Source organism: Antennarius striatus, chromosome 21 (genome assembly GCF_040054535.1).
Source record: "Antennarius striatus isolate MH-2024 chromosome 21, ASM4005453v1, whole genome shotgun sequence".
Lineage (NCBI taxonomy): Eukaryota > Metazoa > Chordata > Actinopteri > Lophiiformes > Antennariidae > Antennarius > Antennarius striatus.
Window position 1 is genome coordinate 9,820,728 of NC_090796.1, and position 21,996 is coordinate 9,842,723.

Below are 21,996 nucleotides of genomic sequence, written 5' to 3' on the forward strand. Positions count from 1 at the left end.
AAATAATTGCAAGAGTACATTTCCAAGGGTGTGTGTGTGTGTATCATAATAACAGGGATATAAAACATTCAAACAGATGGGGTACTAGACATGGCTACGCATGAGTAATTACCCCTCCATAAAGGAGGAAAAAACCATATGGTGGCAGGCAACCACCTGTCAGTTTCCAAGAAAGAAAAATATTGGGAACCGGAATGCCATAATTTGATGGTTTACAATTCAGACTCCAGATAAATGATCAGAAGAGGGCAGATGTTTTCTGGTAGAGGGAGGAGGAAAACAAAGGGATGGAGGGAGGCGAGTCAGGAGGATCCTGATCGGAAATCGCAAGAGCAAAAATGATCCAGCGTGATGACAGAGGGGTTGATGAGATCACCATTATTGCTCTCTAACCGTAATTCTAAAGGCTGTTGTCGAGCATGAATGAATGAATGAACATGGAATGCAATTATTGTGAGCTCAAAGATCATAATGGAAACAGGAGATACAGGATAGATACATAGTAAAACACTTGTTTTGTGATCTCATCTTCAACAGCCTCATCAGTAAAGCTGAAGACGTTTCTAATATTTCATGAATTCTTTAGATCAAATGAAAATATTGATTTGTTGTTTGTTCATAAACACTGCAAACATTTCACTAAGCTGACTTCTGTGAAGAACAGAAACGTGATGATCTCTGAAGTCACGGAGGTGATTCGTCATGCGTGATAAAGGCCGGATCAGTGACGTCATGATTGAGTCGAAAAGTAGGCGGGGTTAGGGAAACAGAAGGAGGAAGAAGAGGAGGAGGAGGAGGAGGAGGACGGGGATCATTGGTGTGCATAGGAGTGATATTGAGAGCTCATCAAACACACTCTCTCCTCCGACGGACCGACCATCGATGCGGGCGCTCAGCGGCTCTGATGCGGGCAGGCGGCGTCCCCTCCGTGCGTGAATGAGGAGGGCCGGTGGCTGACAGGGAGGGGTCCTTTGATGTCAGGCTGCCTCCTCCTGGATGGAGTCCGGCGGTACTCGGGCAGCGATGGCCATGGAAGATGTCTCCAGATTAGCGTTGGCTCGGAACGTTGCGGTGGAGCGACAAAACCTCATTACCGTCTGCAGGTCGGTTTATTATTGATAGAAATAAAGGTTTAGTTGGAGGAGAGCTGCATTAAGTCTAAAGAGGATTTAAAAAACAACAACAAAACAAACAAAGAATAGGTCCTGTGGTTTTATTTTAACACTCATAAACATTTAAACATGCGCCTTTATTTCAACCTCATAATAACCTTTACCTGCGTTCACCTTCAAATTACGACATTTTTTCATCCAGCCAAGGCTTTAAGCGATCCACAGACAAAAGTGGTTTCTCCTTGAGAGTTTAGCAGTGTCATCTTTGTCAGAGTGATTTATTTTCACCCCACTGATGGCGTGGTTGCTATGACGACAATCTTCCTAGGGCAAGAAGAGCTGGCACCCCAGGGACAGTTGACAGTGAGTTAATAGGTGGTAAGGCCGGTACATCAAGTCCTGATCAGACAGTTTGGGGCATCTGGAGAAACACCTGCCCTTAAATGCCCTTTGATACCATGATCCAAAGTTCTAACAAGGTTGAATAAACACAACGTAAAATAACCTTCACATGTCATGTGGTATTAGACATGGATAGGCTGGAATATGATTACAGTATATAGTCTTATAATAATTAAACATGTTGAGGATTTAAGTTTGGTGCCAGTTAAATATATCTGGGATGCTATTGCAACTAAACATATTTTGACATAAAGGTACAATTTTTTTTAAAAGGACACAACAACAAAGGTGTCTTCTCCGTGCATGCATGCAAAGTCACATCAGACTGTAAAGTAGAATACCTGTTAGACAAACACCACACACACTCATTTAGACATCTGTACAGGTGAACAGGACAGCACCTCTCTAAAGCCCCTCACAATCCTTTCTGGGTCATGACACGTCTCCTCTATCTGTCATACAGTGAAAACATGGAGGCGGGGGGTGGGAGTGGGTGGTTCTGCTCCTTCTGCGCCATTTATTGTCCTGTGTCTCCACAGTCAGAGTGGCTGAATAGATCTGTGTTGTCTTTAGAACAATGGGTAGTGGAATTCCTGGCCCTGGTGGTCTGTGGTAAGATCAGAGCTGTCAGATAGATGCTACTCGGACAGGCTTAAATTTATTCAGCCATTAAAAATCCAACTGTGAATCAGCAAAACAGCCTATATGAGAGAAAGATTCTCTATTTACAGCAGAGGCCGCATCTATCTGACCCTTTTTAAGCCCTGGTCTAATAGCATTTGTCTGGTTTTATTGTAGTAAATATAGTTAGACTTAGCAGAGAAAGGGGTTTGCAATGTCTTTGAGATTATACATCAATACAGGGGATCACCACAACTGGCATGAAACCTTCACAGGTACATCCTACACACATATCCATATTATTATATCGACATGACAGAGACTCAAATGTTGAAGTTAGGTCTACCTGGAGATACAACATCACTGTGGGTGATGTTGTAAGATGACTGTGTTGTAAATTAACAACATGTGTTCTGATTTATTTGGTTATTGGTCAGTTCTTTCATTATCAATGTTTTTTACAACTTCTTATGTTAGTAGTATGTGGGGGGGTTTTTTCTTCACAATAAATGAAGCAAAGAAATCAATCATTCGTTAATTTGACCCATTCCCTAACTGACTGTATTAAAGTTTAAAACTTCTTTTTCTCATCTTTCTGTTCAGATTTTCGGTTAAAACGCTGTTAGAGAAATACACAGCAGAGCCCATTGATGATTCATCTGAGGAGTTCATCAACTTTGCAGCCATTCTTGAACACATCCTGAGCCATCGTTTTAAAGGTAAGGGTCAGACTACATTGGAAGTGGACCAATAAAATGCTGAAAAATAAATTTGCATGTTGGAAATGCAACAGTTGAGGTTTCTATGCAGTATTGTGTCATAATAATATCACTCTTTCTTAGGCTCTGGGAGCTGGTTTGATGGTCAGAGGAGTTACTGGGACTACATTCGTCTGGCCTGTGCTAAAGTTCCCAACAGCTGCATCAGCAGCATTGAGAGCATGGAAAACATCAGCACCTCACGAGCCAAGGCAAGCTGCGTCCAAACCTCTAACAATCGACTGATATTCACTGACTTCAATTTCAGATGTTTATTTTGGTGAATTGTATTCTGTATTCTTCTATTTTTCGCAATTTGTACTGACTGTTGAAGAATTGCTCTACTGACATGAGCGTCGGTCTGTACACTAAGATAAATGACCTCTGCTGTTTTCTTCAGGGGCGAGCCTGGATGAGAATAGCCCTGATGGAGAAGAGGCTGTCTGAATACATTGCCACAGCTCTGAGGGACAGCAGAACAACCAAGTTAGATGCCCCACATAACTGACTACATACAGTACAGTATCACTCCAGCCCTGCTGGTACCGTGTTCTCATCTGGTCGTATTTTTTAGGAGGTTCTACACAGAAGGAGCCATAGTGTTGAGAGAGGAATCCACGGTCCTGACCGGGATGCTCATAGGCCTCGGAGCCATAGACTTCAGGTGAGGAGGACCATCATATAGAGACATTTTGGATGGATGGGTGTGTATGTACACATGCTTCAACTGGGTTCTTGTACATAGTTTTTGTCTGAAAGGAGAGGCAATGGACGGGGAGTCTGCTGCTGTGATTGATTACACTCCATACTTGAAATTCACCCAAAGGTAAGTTAAAAAAAAATTTTTTTTGGTCATTTTCATTCCCTGTGGCAATAGATTTTTTAAATGAATCTATTGAAAGATAAATTCAGCTCAGAGATACTTATTTGAGTACTCATACAATACTTTCTCACAGTAGTGCTCAGTTAAACCTTTTAGGTTCTGGTCTATCCCTATTTTTCACAGCAAATATTTTGACTTGACTTTTTCCATCTCAGCTATGATTACCTGAGTGACGATGAGGATCGTCAGAGTGTTGACAGCAGCACCAGCGATGACAGCGTCCCTGAACACCCCTACGTTCCCCTGGTTTCTGACGAGGAGAGCTGGAGCACCAAGTGTCGCAAGATGGAGCAGAGGTTCAAGATAGTCAATGCTCAGAAGGTGTGAAGCCATCTGTTGTTAGTGGTCCAATACTTAGGGGGGAAGGATTGATTTGAATTTCTGAGACGTTTGATACAACTGTCAAATTTCATATTGTTAAAGATGTTTAATTGTAGTCAGCAGCAGTTATCTGGTGTGTTTTATAAATTTTTTTAACACAAATTTTTTTATTTTGAACAGAACCAAGCTACTTTTTTTTACCCTGTGTTTGTATTTTGAATTTGTATTTAATCAACAAATATGGGACTGTAACAATCTTTTCTTGTATTTTTCTGAAATACTTCTGAACATTAATTAATTGAAATGAGTCAGTGGGGAAGTTCCACTGTGAGAAACGAGTGCATTTGGACTATGTCTGAAAACTATACCATAAGTAAGAGCATCACAAAATAATATGGCCAGTATGCCAAAGCATCACAGATTGATGAGGAGTAATATGAATATCCAAGGATGGATGGTTCATGTAATTTAGTGTGCATTGACAGGGTTACCTGGAGGAGCTCGTGCGCCTGCGTGAGTCCCAGCTGAAAAATGCCGAAACAGAAAACAAGAGGCTGAAGGCCCGACTGGAGGAGGTCCAGAGTCACAGCCTTCAGGAGAAGAAGGAGCTCGAAGCCGTTGTCTTGGAGCTTCAGGAGCAACTGTGAGTGTGCGGAAAAATGGAAGTTTTCAAATCTTCACCCACGTGTTCTTTAGTGTAGAACACTTTGGGAAGCAAAAACTTTTCACTGTCTAAATATGATAAGCCTGTTCATCCAAGGTGCTGGTTTGTTGATACCAGACCAATATGATCATGTCATGCACACATATTGTATCTTTATGTTTGTCAGGACTTGCTTGGTTCCGTGTGATTCCGACCATCTTGCCAAAAATCTTTCAATCCCTTTGATCAACCAGTGGCCGGCGGTCCAGCCGTACAACAACCAAGAAGATGTCAAGCTATTCCGCAGGTTTGACTGCCTGTCTGTCTACCAGGAATATTTCAGTTTACAAGCAGCATGAAAAAAAAGAAGAAATCTTTATTATGTCATTGGGCGTGCAGCACACAGTACAGACACACACACGACAAAATTCTATTTTCATCCTACTAAAGCATGCTACTGTATTGTTAACCAAAAGCCCTTCACTTCTGTTGATTTACAGGAGGAGTTTCCCCAGCACAGAGTTGCTCTCAGTTGAGATAAGCCTGGACTCAGATTCCCAGGGGATGCATATGAAACAGAATGGAGAGGCCTGGTGCACAGGTGACATTTTTTAACACGCCTAGAGCACAGTGTTTTGCTAAGATAAGCAAGTAAGCATTGTTGAATTTACCCTCCCTGTGTATGTCCACCCCACCCCTACAGAAAAGGACTACACCCCCTCCATGATGGGTCTTTGTGGGTCTTTAATCTCCCTCCCGAGCTGCAAATCTCTGGCAAGCCTGAAGTCCAGTGAGTGCCTGGTCAATATCAGCACTGAGAATAGTCCTGCCATCTCTCCCAGCTAGGAGGCGCCAAAGACACGCTGCCAACCACATGAAAGATGGATACAAATGGATTGCTTTTGGTAGGGAAAGAAATGGTGGCCCCATTGTGGTCCTTATGTGAGTCCCTTCATTTTTATAGTGTGCGCACTGCTGAACTCAAAACGGTTAGTGAAAAGTAGCCTTTGTCTGGGGGACAGTCCTTCAATGCAGGAAAACCTGCTGTACTGCCTGATGAACTCCCTCAGTTTCACTGTTTAATTGTGAGTAAGCCTCTTGAAATGCAAACGATTCGTTCAACTTTGACCTCTCTTACAATGATAGATTTTGTGCATCCACAGTCATGTATATGTACTGGGCACATTCATAAGAAGTGTGGGGGTTCCCATGTACTTGTTCATTTGTCTGTGTCTTATCAGTCTGTGTATTTTATTCTGACTCCTGCACAATACTGGTACTTCAGGTTGGATGAGCCATCAAGTCTTCAGGTTGGTAGTAAAATGCATATTAAATACAAAGAGTCATATTCTCTATAGTCGTGAACAGAATGGAGATGAGTGAAATAGTATGTCGGGAAAATTTTAATAATTTACCTCTCATCCTTTACCAGTAGAAATTCCCCAGGCTTCTGTCTGTATCATTTATACAGAAAGTGCAAAAGCTTAATGTCTTATTATTTAAATCCCATTTTAGATAATGACTGTGTATCATTGTCAATTGCATTCTTCTGAACACCCCAAAGTCACACACACACACAGACACACACACACAATCCAATTATTGAGAAATTCCCATATGGGTGTCCATAGTCTCTAAACTAGTGAATGCAAGCGTACAGATGCAGAATAACACTGCATCATTGACTTAAAATCAGTTTTTATTGGCAAGTGGAGCATTCACTTTCTGCTGTCTCAAGATAGCAAAGCACCAACAACGCTTCTGACCACACCTCATTTTGAGCCCAACACTCCCATAAGCTCAGAGATGGACACAAGTTAACACTTAAACATCATGGATGCTGAGTGTGACATAAAATTTTGGATCAGCGTGCACCACTTTGTAATCGGGAGGAGATAAAGCCTAAGGTTTGCATCACATGAGTTTAGAGTTAAAGAAAGAGTTGTGCTGACTTAAAGTGGTCAAAGTGAGAGTAATGGTTTTATGGCAATGACCACTTCAAGTTACCAGATGCAGCTTTGTGATGTTTGGATGAATGACGGTTTTGGATTTGCTAAATCATACGCTAGTTTAGAAACAAAAAGAAAAACAAACTAGGTAGTGACATAAAAGATCTGTCCTGCTACAGAGGTTTGCAGAGCCAGCACAATGTGAACATGAAATTCAGACATAATATATATGGCATACAAATGCAAGACGCATTGTGACTATGCAGAATGAATGTTTTCATTGTCTTTTCCCTTGAACCTTGCTTGATAGAGTAGACTGAGCAGCAGAGAAATAGTGAATGAGTAATGTCTGTACCCTATATATATTGTGTCATTTAATTTCCCTTTTGCCTTAATTTACTTTTTTTTAAAGATTTTTTAATGCATATGTTTTCTTATAATTTGCCATTTCTAAATTGCAATCTCTTGCAGTGTGTTGTTGAGAGTTGGGTTATGCTATGTTATTAAAATTGCAATAAAACTGCCTTTTTTAAAAATATAAAATCCTGTTATGTGATGGATGTTCTCCTAAGGGTGGCAAAGGTTTGGAAGTTTTCTTTTACTCAATGTTGACCACCTGAAAACCAATTACAATCATCAGCTTCAGAGCTTCACAAGATGGATTGACATGAAATGCTAATAGATATTTGTGTTCCCAGATTATAATCTATTTATTTAAATGATCAAAGATCTTAAAATATGTTGATTTAAACTTTTCCTGTATTTTAGTTCATGTTTAAAAACCAGCAGCTGTTCAACTCACTGTGGCTGTAGTTTGTAATCAGGCATAAATGGTCAAATATTAGCCTTCTAGCAGAACAGTTTACGTGGACACCACTATACTTCACCACCGTGCTTCATTAATGCCTGCAGGTCAGCAGTACCTATGTTAGCATGATAAGAACATCTTCACTGCTCTTTAAAAGGTTCCTTGTCTTCTTCCTATGTACTGTATGGCTATTGTGAATTGCCTCCACAGTTTGTTGATTCATTCATTCATTCATTCGTTATATTTTTGGAAGGGAAATTTAGATTTTCATTTAGCCTCAGGAAAGGCTGAATGAGTTAATGACAAAATATTTCAGACACAAAAAATGATGGGATGGAAAGAAAAGACATTTTCCTGATCTCTTGGTCACTTTATTTACTGTAAGAAAGAAAAGATATATTCCCCTTGTTCTGAGGTCACTATTTGTTCTCATGCCTCCCCTTTTGGTTTGAAGTTGCTACCATGAGGTCATAGGTTACAATCATTCATTCATTAACACAGACAAATACACAGGGTTAAACAAACAGCAGCAAAAGGTCCTTTGGTAAAAGTTGAGACGCATTATGCAGCAGTCACATTCCAGATCGACTTACTGTCCAATTAATTGCTTGGCTGTAAAACGAATGGTTACCCGAGAGTTGTGAAAAGTTCGGTGTAGTTATCTGGCTTTGTCTTTGGCTGTTTTGTGAAAGTGACATCAATAGATGGGCAGGGCTGCTCTAGATAAATGATCATGCTTCTAGATTCACGGTTCATCAATTCACCGCTCTGAGATAAAGCCACTCATACTTTAGTGGCATGGCATATATTGGAATGTTTCACTGATGAACAAGCATGGGTTTGGGTGGCACAGGGAATCCCACCGCTAGTCCTTCATCTGCTCCTGCATGGGCATGACATTTTATCTCTAACCCCGACTCAAGACTAGACACTGGCACTCCCTTTCACAATGACTCAACATTTATCTCCCATAGTTGACATTCGTGCATATACTGTATATATGTGTGTGTGTGTGTACAGTATATCCACACTATTCATGAGTGTCTACCTAAAAACCAGCAATACGTATTAGCAGGCAGATCCTAGACCTCCATCTAAATCCCAATAAAACCTTGTGGGTCTGAGTGAGTGAATGATTGTCCTTCAAAGACTCGTTCTATCCCGTGACATCCAGAGGTCCTGCCGGTTCATGAGACAGAGGATTCCTGCTGAAGTTGACACTCATGGAAGGACAAACTACAATGGATGTAATGGTGGTATGTTGAAGTTGGGTGACAAATATATGATCCTTATGGTTTTTGTTATACGTTTTCTTTGTGTCTTTGCGTTTGTTACTGAAAAGATTGTTGACAGTTTGTGAAGAACAAAATACAGGCTGTTATTTTTATCCTACTTAAGCAAATTTCTGTATAAAACAGACCTGTGTCTTCCTTGTTTTTTTACACAGTTTTTGTAAATTTCCCGCTGTAGATTATCGAGTAGCTTTCATTCATTTTGGATGGTTTAAATACTGGTGGTATTTCCATCAAGGGATGCCATTAAGTCAGCATTGGTTTCGTCATATTAGATCTTTGCATGATGTAATAGAGTAGTGACTTCTCCATTTAATTGTTTCTTGTATTTTATCTTCAGACAATGACACAAGTAAACATTCTCATTTTCATTCTGTTGCTTTCAAAAATGACATAGCAAAAATCAATGAAGGTATTAAACCCATGTCCAACAGGTGTACCATAAAAATGGTAACATACACAATCATACAAAATTATCATGAAGTAAAAAACATTTACCTCTCCAAGGAACCATCACCTTATCGTGGTGGAGAGGTTTGTGTGCTCTAAGGATCCTGGGAGCTATGTTGTCGGGAGTCTTGTACTCCTGGTAGGGTCAACCAAAGCAAACAGGTCTCAGGTGAAGGATCAGACAAAGAATGGTTCAGAAGATCCCATGAAAAATGGAAAAGGGAAAAATGTGACCCTGTTCGGAGGAAGCCCGGGGCCCACGTCTGGAGCCATGGGCCTGGACAGAGGGCCCATTAGCGAGCGCTTGGTGGCCAGGTCTGCCATGGGGCCCAGCCGGGCTCAGCCCAAAAAGGCAACGTGGACTCTTCCCACCCCTGTGGACCCACCACCCGCAGGGCAGAACGATGGGGTCGGGTGCGCTGCCATATGGGTGGCAGTGACGACAGGGGGTCACAACGGACCAGACCCGGGCGGCAGAAGTTGGCTTTGGGGACGTGGAATGTCACCTCACTGGCGGGGAAGGAGCTGGAGCTTGTGTTGGAGGTGGAGCATTTCCAGTTGGATCTGGTGGGGCTTACCTCCATGCATAGCCTCGGTTCTGGATCCAAACTCCTGGATAGGGGTTGGACCTGGTTCTACTCCAGGCGTTGCGTCAGGCGTGAGGTGCAGGGCGGGTGTGAGGATACTCACAAGCCCCCAGCTGAGTGCGCTGTGTTGGAGTTTGCCCCGGTGGATGAGAGGGTCGCCTCCCTACACCTTAAGGCTGTGGGAGGGAAAGCTCTGACTGTTATTTGTGCGTACACACCGAATATCAGTTCAGAGTATTCGGCCTTCTTGGGGTCCCTAAATGGGGTCCTTGATGGGATCCCTGCAGGGGACTCCATTGTTCTTCTGAGGGACTTCAATGCACACGTCGGCAATGATGGAGACACTTGGAGGGGCGTGATTGGGAGGATTGGCCTCCCTGATCTGAACCCGAGCGGTGTTATGTTGTTGGACTTCTGTGCTAGTCACGGATTGTTCATAACTAACACCATGTTTGAAAACATGGATGCTCATAAGTGTACCTGGTACCAGAGCACCCTGGGTCGGAGGTCAATGATTGATCTTGTGATCGTATCATCTGACCTTCCACCGTGTGTTTTGGACACTTGGGTGAAGAGAGGGGCAGAGCTGTCAACTGATCACCACCTGGTGGTGAGTTGGGTCCGTTGGCGGAGGAAACCTTTGGATAGACCTGGTAAGCCCAAACGAGTAGTGCCGGTGAACTGAGAACGTCTGGAGGAGGACTCTGTCCGTGAGGCCTTCAACTCCCACCTCCGTAGGAGCTTCTCGTGCATCCCTGTGGAGGCTGGGGGCATTGAACCTGAATGGTCGATGTTCAAAGCTTCCATTGCTGAGGCTGCAGCTGAGAGCTGTGGTCTAAAGGTCTTGGGTGCCTCAAGGGGCGGTAACCCTCGAACACCGTGGTGGACCCCAGTGATCAGGGAAGCCGTCCGACTGAAGAAGGAGGCCTTCAGGGGCATGTTGTCCCTGGGGACTCCTGAAGCAGTGGCAGGGTATCGACGGGCCAAAAGGACTGCAACCTCGAGGCAGACCCAAGACCAGGTGGAGGGATTACGTCTCAACACTGGCCTGGGAACGCCTTGGGATCCCCCAGTCAGAGCTGGTGGATGTGGCCGGGGAAAGGGAAGTTTGGGGCTCCCTGTTGAAGCTGCTGCCCCCGCGACCTGATTCAGGATAAGTGGTGGAAGATGGATGGATAAAAACATTTAAGGGAGGTAGGAATTGGGGGCGGTGACACCAAAATTTAATTGTCAGAAGTTTGACAGATTGATGTAGAATTGTCCAATAGCATTGAAGTCAGGGGTTACATAAACCAATCAGAAGTGAGCTCCTGCTTAAGGCCCGCCTCCACATATCATTAAATCCACTACAGCGTGGTGGAGGTTCCTGGAGTGGAGTTTGAGTTACAGCGACGAGAAGAAAAAATAAGCACTTCGTAACTTTCAGGGGACGTTTATAAGACGCTATATCCCTGAAACTATCCAGAAATCCAAGATTGTTTTCTCAGGAGGCGCAGGACTTGTCTGTAATCTGACTTTTACAAACCGGAGCTGCTTCCTTGTTCGAGAACGCGTTGAAATATCTCAACATCTTCACAAAGAAACTTTGCTTGCTAGGCTGCTAACCTGCACACACAAGGGGGGGAAAAAGTATGTTTATCGCCGAAGACTTAATCTCGGTCTGTTAGCATCGTCTCCTCTGACGGATTAGGTGTTTGTGACAGCATTGCTTATCAGGAAATTATTCTTCAAACGACCCAAGAGTGAGTTTTGTAACGGTTTTGGGTTGTCATCACCAGTGGAGGAAGGGCTGCAGCTGGAAACGCCAGCCACCACCGACCAGTGTGTCTGCACAGCGCCCCCAAAACTTTGCTCGGCAGCTAATCCATTGTAATTTCAGTCAATCGGGATTTGAAGAGTTCCAGATTTGCCACTGGGAAGATGTCTGGGCGAAGTGGAGTCGGACAGCCCCGGGGAGCCACCTTGGGTCCACAACCCCTGAAGGCGACTGTTCCCTATCAGCTGGCCAGCAAGCATCGACACCACCGTAGGGATGGGAAGTCAGGTATGAGCTGCACACCTGTCGGTATGACGTCACGGTACCCCCGGAAATGTTTGTACCAATTTGTGATTCCTCGATGCAAAAGGTGCATGATCGATAACGTGCACTGATGCTATATGCATCACGAACTCAAGTTATGAAATGTTTTTGTCTGTGACTTGTCTTTTCTCTCTTCCAGTTGTGATGTATTTGCTTTTTTTTATTCTCTAGATGGTATTAAAGGTTAGATGCAGCCAAACACTTGATGTAATTTTCTCCTTGATCAGTTATAAACATTTGGAAGGTATCAGTAGCACAATGAATTTCAACAATTCTGCAAACAACTAAAACAAACTTGATTAATAGCAAAACAATTTAATCAGTTGCCGCTTTTATTAAAAGAAATGTTGTCTGAACCTGACAGCTGGAAAGACCAAACTCCACCAGCTGAGCTCCGGCATGAGGCGAACGATGTCTCTGGATGCCATCATCGGGCCGTATCTGCAGGGCCAGTGGCCCAAAGAACCAGAGGGCCAGAGCAGCCTCTCTGTGAAGGACAAATCCACCCAGGTCAGCTCTGGATAAAGAATGTTTGCTTTAAGTTACTTTTATACTAATGGTGGATTTGAGTCAGTTGTTTCATCAGAAATATATGAAGATGAAGATTTAATTAACTACAAATGCTTCTCTATTCATAATTTAAAGAGACAATCAGTTATGTTTTCAATGGCCAAATAGGGTCGACTCATGTTAGCAGTGCAGTTAGGTGTTTTTGCAGATCAAGACCAGGAGAATGATGCATGGAGAGAATGAGTATGCACAACTTTTGCAGAGTGAGAACTTCAGCACAGAGAAAGGTCGCTGAAGTCCGCTCATGAGGCCATTTCAGCTGCACCTATCCTCTATGCAGATACTTTCCTCTGTGCGACAGTTGCCCACATCCTCCCACCCTTTTTTGTTTTTTAGTTTCTTTTGCTCTTTCGGTCTTCTAAGCACAAAGAGTCTGTGGGTGTGGATGGTGTAAGGGCTGCAGATTAGTCTTGAGAGTGAAGGCTGTGCGAAGTTGCATCCTTTGCTAAAGTATGTGTGAAATCCTGATTCAATGCACGACTTAAGTGTTACACTGTCCAGACTTAGATTTTGAAACGATCGATAGAGAACCTCAGGCTGAATCAAGACTGTATACATATACTAATTTTTTTGCTGTAAATAACAAGTGATTGTATTTGAAAACTCTAATTCATATGATTGCTTTCTTTTCAGACTCCAGACTCATGGTCAAATATATCTCCAAGTGGGAGAGGCAGCAGCAGTCACAAACGATCTGCATCATGGGGCAGCGCCGAGAATCTTCAAGAAGTAAATTTCTTTCCTTTTGGCTAATTCAGGCTGGCTGAGCGAGATTGTCTTTGTATAAAAAGGATCAAAATCAAAAAAGCCATTGAGCAACATGAGACCAACTGATCTTATCTGTAAATAAACATTCCTTTTTTAACCGGAACTTCACCAATAACATGACTCATCAGCTGATTTGATTTTCACCACTATAAATGATGACAATGCACCCCCAAAAGTGAGCCTTGTTACTAAGGCTTTGACATTTCCAAGTTTCCATTAACTCTGCATTTTGAATAAGTAACCTCCTTTTAAACTTTTGCTTGTCGCAGATTGCTAAACTAAAAGAACACCTGCATCAGATCACCAGACTTGCAGCCTCAGGGGGACATGATAAAGACTGCCAACAGAGCTATCCTCAAGGGAGCGGCATCTTAGGAACTACCCGGGTACCATAGCACCATACATAAACAAAACCATTACTTCATACATGCATGCCTGTGCGTGAGAATACAATTTATAAAAGCAATACAGCAAATGCAAAGTATTTGCCAGTGCAAGCTGCTTGGCTTTAAATCTCAACCAATCAGTGGAGCTCATTGGAGGAGGAGAGTGAAATAAAACACAGCAACAACAGGAAAGACCAACTGCATCACACTGCTTGTGCTTTTTATAGCACATATGTAGTTCTGCTTTTTACAGCTGGTCTTCACCATCCTTGTTCCACGGCACCACACTCTGCTGGGTTGTGCTGGTTTCAGACCAAATGCTTGTGATTTGAACTGACAAGATGTAATTGGAACTGAAGACTGTTAAAACCTGTAGACAGCTGAGCTGATCGCCTCTTTTTGTACAACAAATCTTAATTGTGTAGCGCTTCTCATATTGTACAGAGAATGTGGTTCAAATGCATCACAATAAGAGAAAACAGGAAAACCTGCCAGAACTGCCATGTCTATGTATTGTGTATGATTGTGTGTATGTGTGTCTGTTGTGGAGGGTGGGAGGGAGAGACTTTTGTAATTGTTCTTCTTTTTACATCCCACTTCAAAGTGGTGATGTAATTGTCAGTGTTCGTGTGTTTGTTCGTTCATTAGTCCACTAAATATCTTCGCAACCTTTTCAGATAGAAGGATGAAACAAAAAGATTACTCAGGTGGCAAAGGGCATGAAAATGAGATTATAACCTTGACATTAAGAAAACTAGGTCAAGGTCATTTTTCAACTTTTGTACACTCAGGAACCAGATAAGATGGAAAGACGAGGGAGAAAGCCAGTGTGAGTAAGATCATCAGTTGATCAGAGCACTAGGTTTGATCTTTGACGGTAAAATTTTGAATTCAGGGCTGTCGCGGGATGTTGCAGTCAGTGACTACCTTGTTTTAATTGTCTCCATAGTTTTTAATTCTGTGAAGCACGTAGTGTTGCATGTTCTTGTATGAAAAGCGCTGTAGAAATAAATTTGATTTGAACTGTAAGAAACCCCCTAAAAAGCAATCGATGTTGGTGTGCTTGGAGTTGCTTCTGCTGAGTAATGACCTCTATTGGACTTGTTTCTGCTGTCTTTAGACTCAGCCCATTCCCATCCCTCATGCTCCCTTGTCCACGCTGGCTCCTCGTCTGCGCTGCAGCGTGGAGGGCCTCAACCAGGAGCTGGAAGGCATGTTCATCTCTCTGCCGCCACATCCCCAGGACAAGGTGCTGGTCGCCTCCCCTCCACATGGCACCTGAATATACTGTATTTGGGACTTGTTTGCTCTCTAAATGAAGGAGAGGTAGTTCTCAATATGACGGTAACATGGACTAAATCGATAACATAAATGCTTGTTTGTCATCTTGACAGTTTCTTGAGGTTCCAGATGGTCACAGGGCTCCAGTCCCTCCTCTCTGCAGCAGCGGATGTCAGAGTGATGCCTCCACGACCATGTCTTCATCGTCCTGCTCCTCTTCCTCACCCAGCTCCCCTTTCACCTATATCTTCCCGTCCAACCTTGAGAATTCACCTCCTGATTTACAGCAAGGTTAGATTCTGCCCACATTGTTTTTTTTAATACCATAGATTTAAGATATCTGAAATTTGCAAGAGTTGACATGAACATAATTGTACTTGGAAAGCAATTAAGTTCAACTTTTAATAAATGCACTAAAATCCTGTTATAAAACTCTTTATAGATGTTTTCCTTATTGAAGTAGTAGTTGCTGTTTTATCTTTTTAGGGTTGATAAACAGCACAGAGATGTGCCTCCCGGCTTCCACCTCCTACCAGAATGAGGCCGAGCACTCCCTGCTTCCACAGGTGTCGTCCTCCCCAGGACCCAACAAAAGTTTCTGCTTTCAGAGACAACCTCCAGAGGGCTGCGAAAAAGTTAAAGCCAGTGAGGAGATGAGGTACGATTTGTTTCTCAGCAACAAACTTTTTTTGTGTTTTCTCCGGCTCACACCTACAATAGTGTGAAGGAACAAATAAGTATACTCCTAATTAAGCATTACACTAATATCTTTAGATGGACAGTTTCATTATCTAAAGCAACAAATTACAGCAGAACCAGAGATTTGTTATTTAACAAAGTTTATTCTTAAAATGGTGCTTGAATTACCCACAATGCAATGTGATCACTCTTTTAAAGAGACTAATTAGAGCCTTCTATTATATTGTTTCTCTTAACAGAAATATCTTAAGGGCTTTCTTTGAGTGACTGACTGAAGCATTTCTAGCTGGACAAATGTGAATCAGTTCAAAGTGAGTGAGTGTGGACGCCCTCTGGTGGTTTTACTAGTAAAGTGTTTGGTTTTAAACCCAAATTAGACACGACCAGACATTTATTTCAGACAAGCTTTTGATAACGTGCACATGTGAAAACGACTTTTTTAGAAGTTGCACGATGTTTTAGGTATGTTTTTGTCCATTTATTTTTCATCTCACTTGCTAACACTTCTCTAAAACATATTGAATGATATAGCCCCTCACAATTCTCACTCCTATACCTTTGCATCCATTTATTCGACGAGTCAATTTGCAGATTTTCTTAAAATGTGACCTGAAGTTGCACATAAGGACTCGAATTCTTGATTTGACCTTTCTGGAGTCTGTAACTTGTAATGTCCTTGATTTTTTTTTTTAAACCCCTGTAATGCTGACGCCAGCATGGCCAGGAAGAGAGAGAGAACGGTTGTACGGGTATTTAAAAAAAATATGAAAACATGATCCTACATAAACTTAACAAATTGCTATGTGTTGTAGTTGTACAGTATTATTTACATTAAATCTACCATTTCAGGTCCTTATCCACATACTCATACTTATGTAATCATGTCTTTACGCCTTCTGTCATTTTGCAGCTCCTCACATCAGCTCAAGCCAGCCCTCATCTCCTCCTGCCCAGACCCCAACAAGGTAAACTTCACTCCCCACGGTGTCTCGGCCTTCTGCCCCGTCAGCCTCCTCAAGCCCATGCTCCCCTCTATGGACCTTTTGCTTAACAACCCCAGCGTCTCCCCGACAGGCGGGTCTTCTAGCCAGGGGACTAACCCTTGCCAGGCAACGTCCTCCAGTGGCCCCGCTGCTCCAGATCCTAATGACGCCTCTGCCATCACAGGAGAAAACTGTGGGGAGGGACTCACTTTGTAATCGCAGCGGCAGATCCTTTTCTCTGAAGAATATGGAATGCAAATATTGGCGGTCTGGGACACGTTTGCGGATGTTGCTTCATTTTAGTGAAGGATTGTTCTTTTTCCATACAGGGTTAAAATGACCATGATGAAAAAAAAATTGCTACTGGAAAAAAAAAACTACTCGATCCAGTGAATATGCTTAATGTTTAATTGTTTTGGATTTCTGGGCATTTGGATGTTCCTCAATTCTGACTTTTTTTAAAAAAAAGGTTTTTTTATTCTGGTTTTCATAACCCAAACGTATAACGCATGTGAATTTGACAGTTTTGCGAGAGAACTTCACTCACTGCACAAATTGTTTCCCAAAGAAGCCATGACTTGCGTATTGGTAGATGCTGCGTTTTAAGCTGTCATTACTGTGCGTCATCTCTGCCTGAAATGTAAGGAGACTGGATCAAATGTAAAAAACACAAAAAACACCTATTGGTTTTCATTCAAATATTTTTATCTATTATACACCTGAAATGTTTTGCCCAACTTGATTTTGCAGCGGTTGCTGGTGTACAAAGCACGACAAATCACTTGCGTACATTTTTATTTACCTGATTTAAAAGAAAAACCACTATAAAATCACTTTTTGATTCCTTTATACTGAGTGGGTTCAAGGCTTTGGACCTAAACGCTTAGTTCACACGTTCCTGCTTTAAGAATTGTACAAAGTTTATTTTTGTTATCTCGTTTACTTGCAAAAACAAAAGTTGTGCACGTGTTGATGGTTAGACACCTGTTTTTGGTTAGATGTGTGCTTGATGGTATGATCATAGTTTTGAGGATTCACAGCCTTGTTGACTACCTGACCAGTTTTAGTGGTGTAGATTTGTTTCCTGAAGATGTTCATTTTTTTTCTGCCAAACTGACAAGTTGACGTTCAGCTAGTTTTATCTCTGGTAGACGTGTTTGCACAAATTAACGGCTACTTTTACATTTTATTTTTATATTCACTTTTGTACTTTAAGAGTAGTAAATATGTATTTTCTACATCGTTTCAATTACCCAAAACATAAGCTAAAAAAACAAAAACAGCCTGTTCCCATTAGTTTTGTTCTGTCAGTGTAAAGAGGCTGGAGTGACACGACATACTGCACTGAGTGGATGGAGATGCTTCCTCCATACGCTGGTCCTGGCTTTATGAACAGGAGCTTGTGGATGGAAAGTGTATCAGTCTGATTGTTTGACTCATCCTAGTCTTAGAATTCTCGTCAAATATTCAAGATGGAAACATTGTCCGTATAAGCCTCTATTCCAGTGAATCAGAATTGGTGTGGAAACTTTTAACATGCTGTTATCTCAGGTTCTGTATTCTGTTGACATAAATATATGACATTTAACACTATTGTCTTTGTGCTTTCTTAAATCCATAACTATGAGTGATCTGCACTGTATTTCCGGCATCTGTTGACCATTTAAATGAATGAAGCTTGTCCTATTGAGGCTAGAATATATTGCATCCTCTTCAATGCGGTGATTGTCAGTGTTCGTCCGTTTGTCTGTTCGTATGTCCACCAAATATCTTTGCAACTGTTGCAGATAGAAAGATGAAACAAAAAACACATTACTCGGGCAGCAAAGGGGATGAAAATAAGATGACCTTGACTTTTGAGAAAACTAGGTGGTCAAAACTTTTGTTCACTCAGGAACAGGACAAGAGAAAGTCGATGAAGGCCAGTGTCAGTAAGACCACAGATCAAAGCTATTGCTTTTGATCTACCTATGCACCAGCTTTGATCTATGGTCAAAGCTGGTGCATAGCTTTGACTGCTTGATTCTTGTTGAGAGTCCAATTTTTAAAGGCCTTTTCTGGTTCTAGATGATGGAGCTGATGGAATTATCCTTTTATCATGAAAGCACATGAAAGCCTTTTTTTCGCAGCCTCTTTTTAAGTCTGAGATTTTATTCCCAGACTCCCGGTGAGATTCCCGTAAGACCTTTAAGACCACGCACGGTAAAGCTCCGAGCATACAGCTGTTGTCGTTACGTCGTGCGATTGGCTGACGTCGAGGAGGTGGTGTTCAGTTCAGTGTCCGTCCAGGCCTGTAGGAAACCAGAGACACCCTCCGGAGAGGAGCGCCTTTTATCCTGCAGAGATTCTCTTTAACGGAGTCCGTCACCCAGGGTGCTGAACGACATGTCGATGTTGGGTGTCGTCGCCAAACAGCTGAGGAACCACCCGGCCGTGAGTGTGGAGCGTTAATAATTTGTGGAACACACGAACGACCAGATGACATTGAAGGCGCTGGGAGGACGCGGTGCGGTGAAGCGCGCTCCCCCGTTATCTGGCGTTAATTATTATCCGGTCTCCTGTGGTTTGTCTGGTCAGGTAGCGTGATTAGTGTGACGTTTGGGGTGTTTAACCTACATTAATAATAATTTTTAATAGTTGTCTAATTGCTTGATATTACAGATTTCCACAAAAAAAATTAACGACCACGTCTAAATTCCTTTTCTCATCCATATTTTTTATAACCACCCCTACAATAGAAGCCATTATTATTATTATTATTATTATTATTATTAATCTTGCAGTTCTCAAAGTCACCTGCTGATATGCAGTACATGCGGCAAAAATCAATAGCTGAGCTAGGGTTGGGATTATTTTTGTTTATAGAGTTGAAACTGAACTGTGATGGGAAGGGAGGATAAATAGCATTATTAGAGATACTGTACATACCTCTGTCTTCTGCCATGTCTGCTGCTCGCTGCAGCACGTACAGTTCTGTTTAGTCACAATGCTGGTATGACTCTAGGCCGAAGCAATGCCTGACTTCTTCAGTCAAGGGCGACGAGGTGAAACGGCTTACTTTACGGGTCTGTAATAATAGATCACCGGGTGTATTTGTTACTCCTGTCTTGTATTATTGACAGTGCGTAAAAGTATCCATCATTGTCACTGGGTGGAAGTCGTTATGACGCTGTGGTTGTTTTATCATTTTATCACACGGCGCTTGAATATGACTTTGGGATGAATGTTGGACTAAACTGAGGGCTGGTCAGTAATTAAAATATGCACTTCCCATTCAAATGATGGATGGTAAACTTGTCACTGGCACTACAGTTATAGTAAAAAGTAAACAGTAATTAAAAAAAAAACCATTAGAGAATAGAATTATGATTAAATTGTGAATGAATGAATGAAAATTAAATTGGGATATTATTATACTATATGATACTGATTCTATGGTACTCAAAAGGATTATAAAAATGTACCAGTGTCTTTCACATTTGCCAGTGTAAACTATGTTGTATGAAAGTAACAACCCATATATTCTTCTTAAAATGTCATTTCTCAACACGTGTGATTTTCACCTGGACAGGGAGGGTTGTGAATTTGATTCAATTTCAATTTAAGTAATAAAACCAAGATTAAAAACATAAATGTCACAAATTAATAGTGTATAGAACTGTACACAATCGGTGTGTCCAACATGAGCACTGACTCCAGCAGTCACCCTTCTCCTCGTGGATTTCTGCGACCTGTGGGTGTCATCCTGTGGGATGGTTTCCTGCCCTGCAGTCAGGGCAGCTGTGGAGTCTGCAGAGAATGTTGTTGCTGTTGTTCTTTCAATCAACCAACTCCACAAGTTTTCTTTGGGATTTGAGTCATGACTTGTTACTGGCCAGTGCAGAACCCCAGAACTGCTTCCCACATGTCAATGGCACAACACCAGTCCTAGTCACTGTTATTTTCTCTGTATACCTCTTCACCTGGGGTGGGTTGTGACTATCTCGTCTTTTTCTTTGTCTACTAGCTCATCCCACTCTTCATCTTCATCGGTGGTGGGGCAACCATGAGCATGCTGTACCTGGGTCGGTTGGCTCTGAAAAACCCTGATGTCTCGTAAGTCTGAATCACCGCTAAGAATGTACAAACACACAGAAAAAGGGATGGTTTTTTTTTTAACATTCAGTTTGCTTATTCTCATCAACCATCAGTCATCAACATGTAATACTTTGAGGGAAAATGCTGAGCAATCAACATGTAATGTTTCACCCTCAGGTGGGATCGTAAGAACAACCCTGAGCCCTGGAACAAACTGGCACACAACCAACAGTACAAAGTATGAGCCTCTGCACACATTATGCACAAATAACGTATAACACTGTGACGCTTACTGAAAATGTATTGTTGTTTATTTTTTACTTCACATGGCTCCTTGGTTAGTTCTAAACTGAAAACTTTCTGTGGATAAACGACCATATCTCTGCTGTTATCTTGCCTCAAAGTCCACACTTTATCCCTTACAGTGATTGTGTGTGTATTTGTATTTCAGCTTTTTTCTATTAACACGAACTACTCCGAGTTGAAGAAGGACAGGCCTGACTTCTAATTCGACGTTTGTTCACACTTCAGTCTTTGACAACATCCTTAAAGGGAGGAAACTTCGCATTTATTTCAAAATTCTAAACAATCTTCTGATGCTGAAATAAAGTTGAATCATACAATTTGTGATGCACTCAATCAGTCCTTTAATTTTGAGAGTGCAGGGGGTCATTTTTTTCCAAATGGATGAAACAGGCTAACACCTGTTTAAGTAAGTGCTTATTATTTCTGTAAATGATTAAAATTGTTTTAAAAAAAAGGAACACTGTTCTGATTTGCATGTGTATTTTTAAAAAAAATACAAGCCATTCCAGCTTCGCTTTGACATGGAACACATTTTATGATGGTGAGTTTAGGATTTTCGAAAGCAGACACATATATGTGTGTGTATCTTATTATGGTAATCATTGACTTGCAAAGAAATAAATTTTATTTATTGCTCTCTATCCTTGATCATTGATCATTATGATATGATCCCACAACATGAAGGGTGTCATAATACCCTACACAGACCAATATTATGGTAACAGTTACTATTTGTATGTCTGTGCGTCCACAACTGTTTCTTTGAATGCTTGAAAGAAAATGTGAAAACTACAACCAATGCTGTCACAGACTGCAAATCTCGCGACACCCCTGAATTCACAATTTTACCCTGACCTACTTCCATACGTCAAAGATCAAAGCTGTGCACTGACCTGCTGTCATTGATCAAAGCACTAGCATTGATCTACGGTCTTACTCACACTGGCCTCCCTCGTCTTTATCCTATCCGGTTCCTGAGTGTACAAAAGTTGAAATTTGGCCATGACTTACTTTTCTCAA

General features: G+C 41.9%; 3 protein-coding genes across 4 annotated transcripts; all 3 read left to right on the forward strand.

Moving 5' to 3' along the window:
• Positions 1–813: 813 nt before the first annotated feature.
• Positions 814–7,175, forward strand: rundc3ab (RUN domain containing 3Ab). The gene is made up of 11 exons (XM_068305618.1): positions 814–1,103; positions 2,739–2,854; positions 2,978–3,105; positions 3,294–3,379; positions 3,468–3,557; positions 3,639–3,719; positions 3,932–4,097; positions 4,583–4,740; positions 4,928–5,047; positions 5,241–5,341; positions 5,444–7,175. Exons 1-11 carry the CDS (start codon positions 997–999, stop codon positions 5,584–5,586), a joined length of 1,296 nt encoding a protein of 431 aa, XP_068161719.1. The 5' UTR covers positions 814–996; the 3' UTR covers positions 5,587–7,175.
• Positions 7,176–11,224: 4,049 nt separating this feature from the next.
• fam117ab (family with sequence similarity 117 member Ab) lies at positions 11,225–18,176 on the forward strand. 2 transcript variants are annotated; one of them, XM_068305540.1, is made up of 9 exons: positions 11,225–11,455; positions 11,706–11,870; positions 12,271–12,416; positions 13,110–13,205; positions 13,514–13,630; positions 14,751–14,879; positions 15,025–15,202; positions 15,398–15,569; positions 16,521–18,176. In XM_068305540.1, the coding sequence occupies exons 2-9, from the start codon at positions 11,747–11,749 to the stop codon at positions 16,807–16,809; spliced, it is 1,251 nt and encodes a 416-aa protein (XP_068161641.1). In that variant the 5' UTR covers positions 11,225–11,455; positions 11,706–11,746; the 3' UTR covers positions 16,810–18,176. The 2 variants fall into 2 exon arrangements, with proteins under 2 accessions (XP_068161641.1, XP_068161642.1); XM_068305541.1 differs by lacking the exon at positions 13,514–13,630 and having other exon boundaries at positions 11,225–11,870.
• Positions 18,177–18,858: 682 nt separating this feature from the next.
• On the forward strand, positions 18,859–21,426 carry ndufa4b (NDUFA4 mitochondrial complex associated b). Its single transcript, XM_068305678.1, has 4 exons — positions 18,859–19,026; positions 20,600–20,688; positions 20,848–20,908; positions 21,122–21,426. The coding sequence occupies exons 1-4, from the start codon at positions 18,979–18,981 to the stop codon at positions 21,176–21,178; spliced, it is 255 nt and encodes an 84-aa protein (XP_068161779.1). The 5' UTR covers positions 18,859–18,978; the 3' UTR covers positions 21,179–21,426.
• Positions 21,427–21,996: the final 570 nt, after the last annotated feature.

Excerpts from the sequence above, each read along its gene's own strand:
- rundc3ab (XM_068305618.1), top strand. The coding sequence starts at position 997 with ATGGAGTCCGGCGGTACTCGGGCAGCGATGGCCATGGAAGATGTCTCC. Across the intron at positions 1,104-2,738 it reads AACCTCATTACCGTCTGCAG|ATTTTCGGTTAAAACGCTGT; the intron begins GTCGGTTTATTA and ends CTTTCTGTTCAG. Across the intron at positions 3,558-3,638 it reads CTCGGAGCCATAGACTTCAG|TTTTTGTCTGAAAGGAGAGG; the intron begins GTGAGGAGGACC and ends TCTTGTACATAG.
- fam117ab (XM_068305540.1), top strand. The coding sequence starts at position 11,747 with ATGTCTGGGCGAAGTGGAGTCGGACAGCCCCGGGGAGCCACCTTGGGT. Across the intron at positions 11,871-12,270 it reads CCGTAGGGATGGGAAGTCAG|CTGGAAAGACCAAACTCCAC; the intron begins GTATGAGCTGCA and ends TGAACCTGACAG. Across the intron at positions 13,206-13,513 it reads GCGCCGAGAATCTTCAAGAA|ATTGCTAAACTAAAAGAACA; the intron begins GTAAATTTCTTT and ends TGCTTGTCGCAG.
- ndufa4b (XM_068305678.1), top strand. The coding sequence starts at position 18,979 with ATGTCGATGTTGGGTGTCGTCGCCAAACAGCTGAGGAACCACCCGGCC. Across the intron at positions 19,027-20,599 it reads AGCTGAGGAACCACCCGGCC|CTCATCCCACTCTTCATCTT; the intron begins GTGAGTGTGGAG and ends TTTGTCTACTAG. Across the intron at positions 20,909-21,121 it reads CACACAACCAACAGTACAAA|CTTTTTTCTATTAACACGAA; the intron begins GTATGAGCCTCT and ends TTTGTATTTCAG.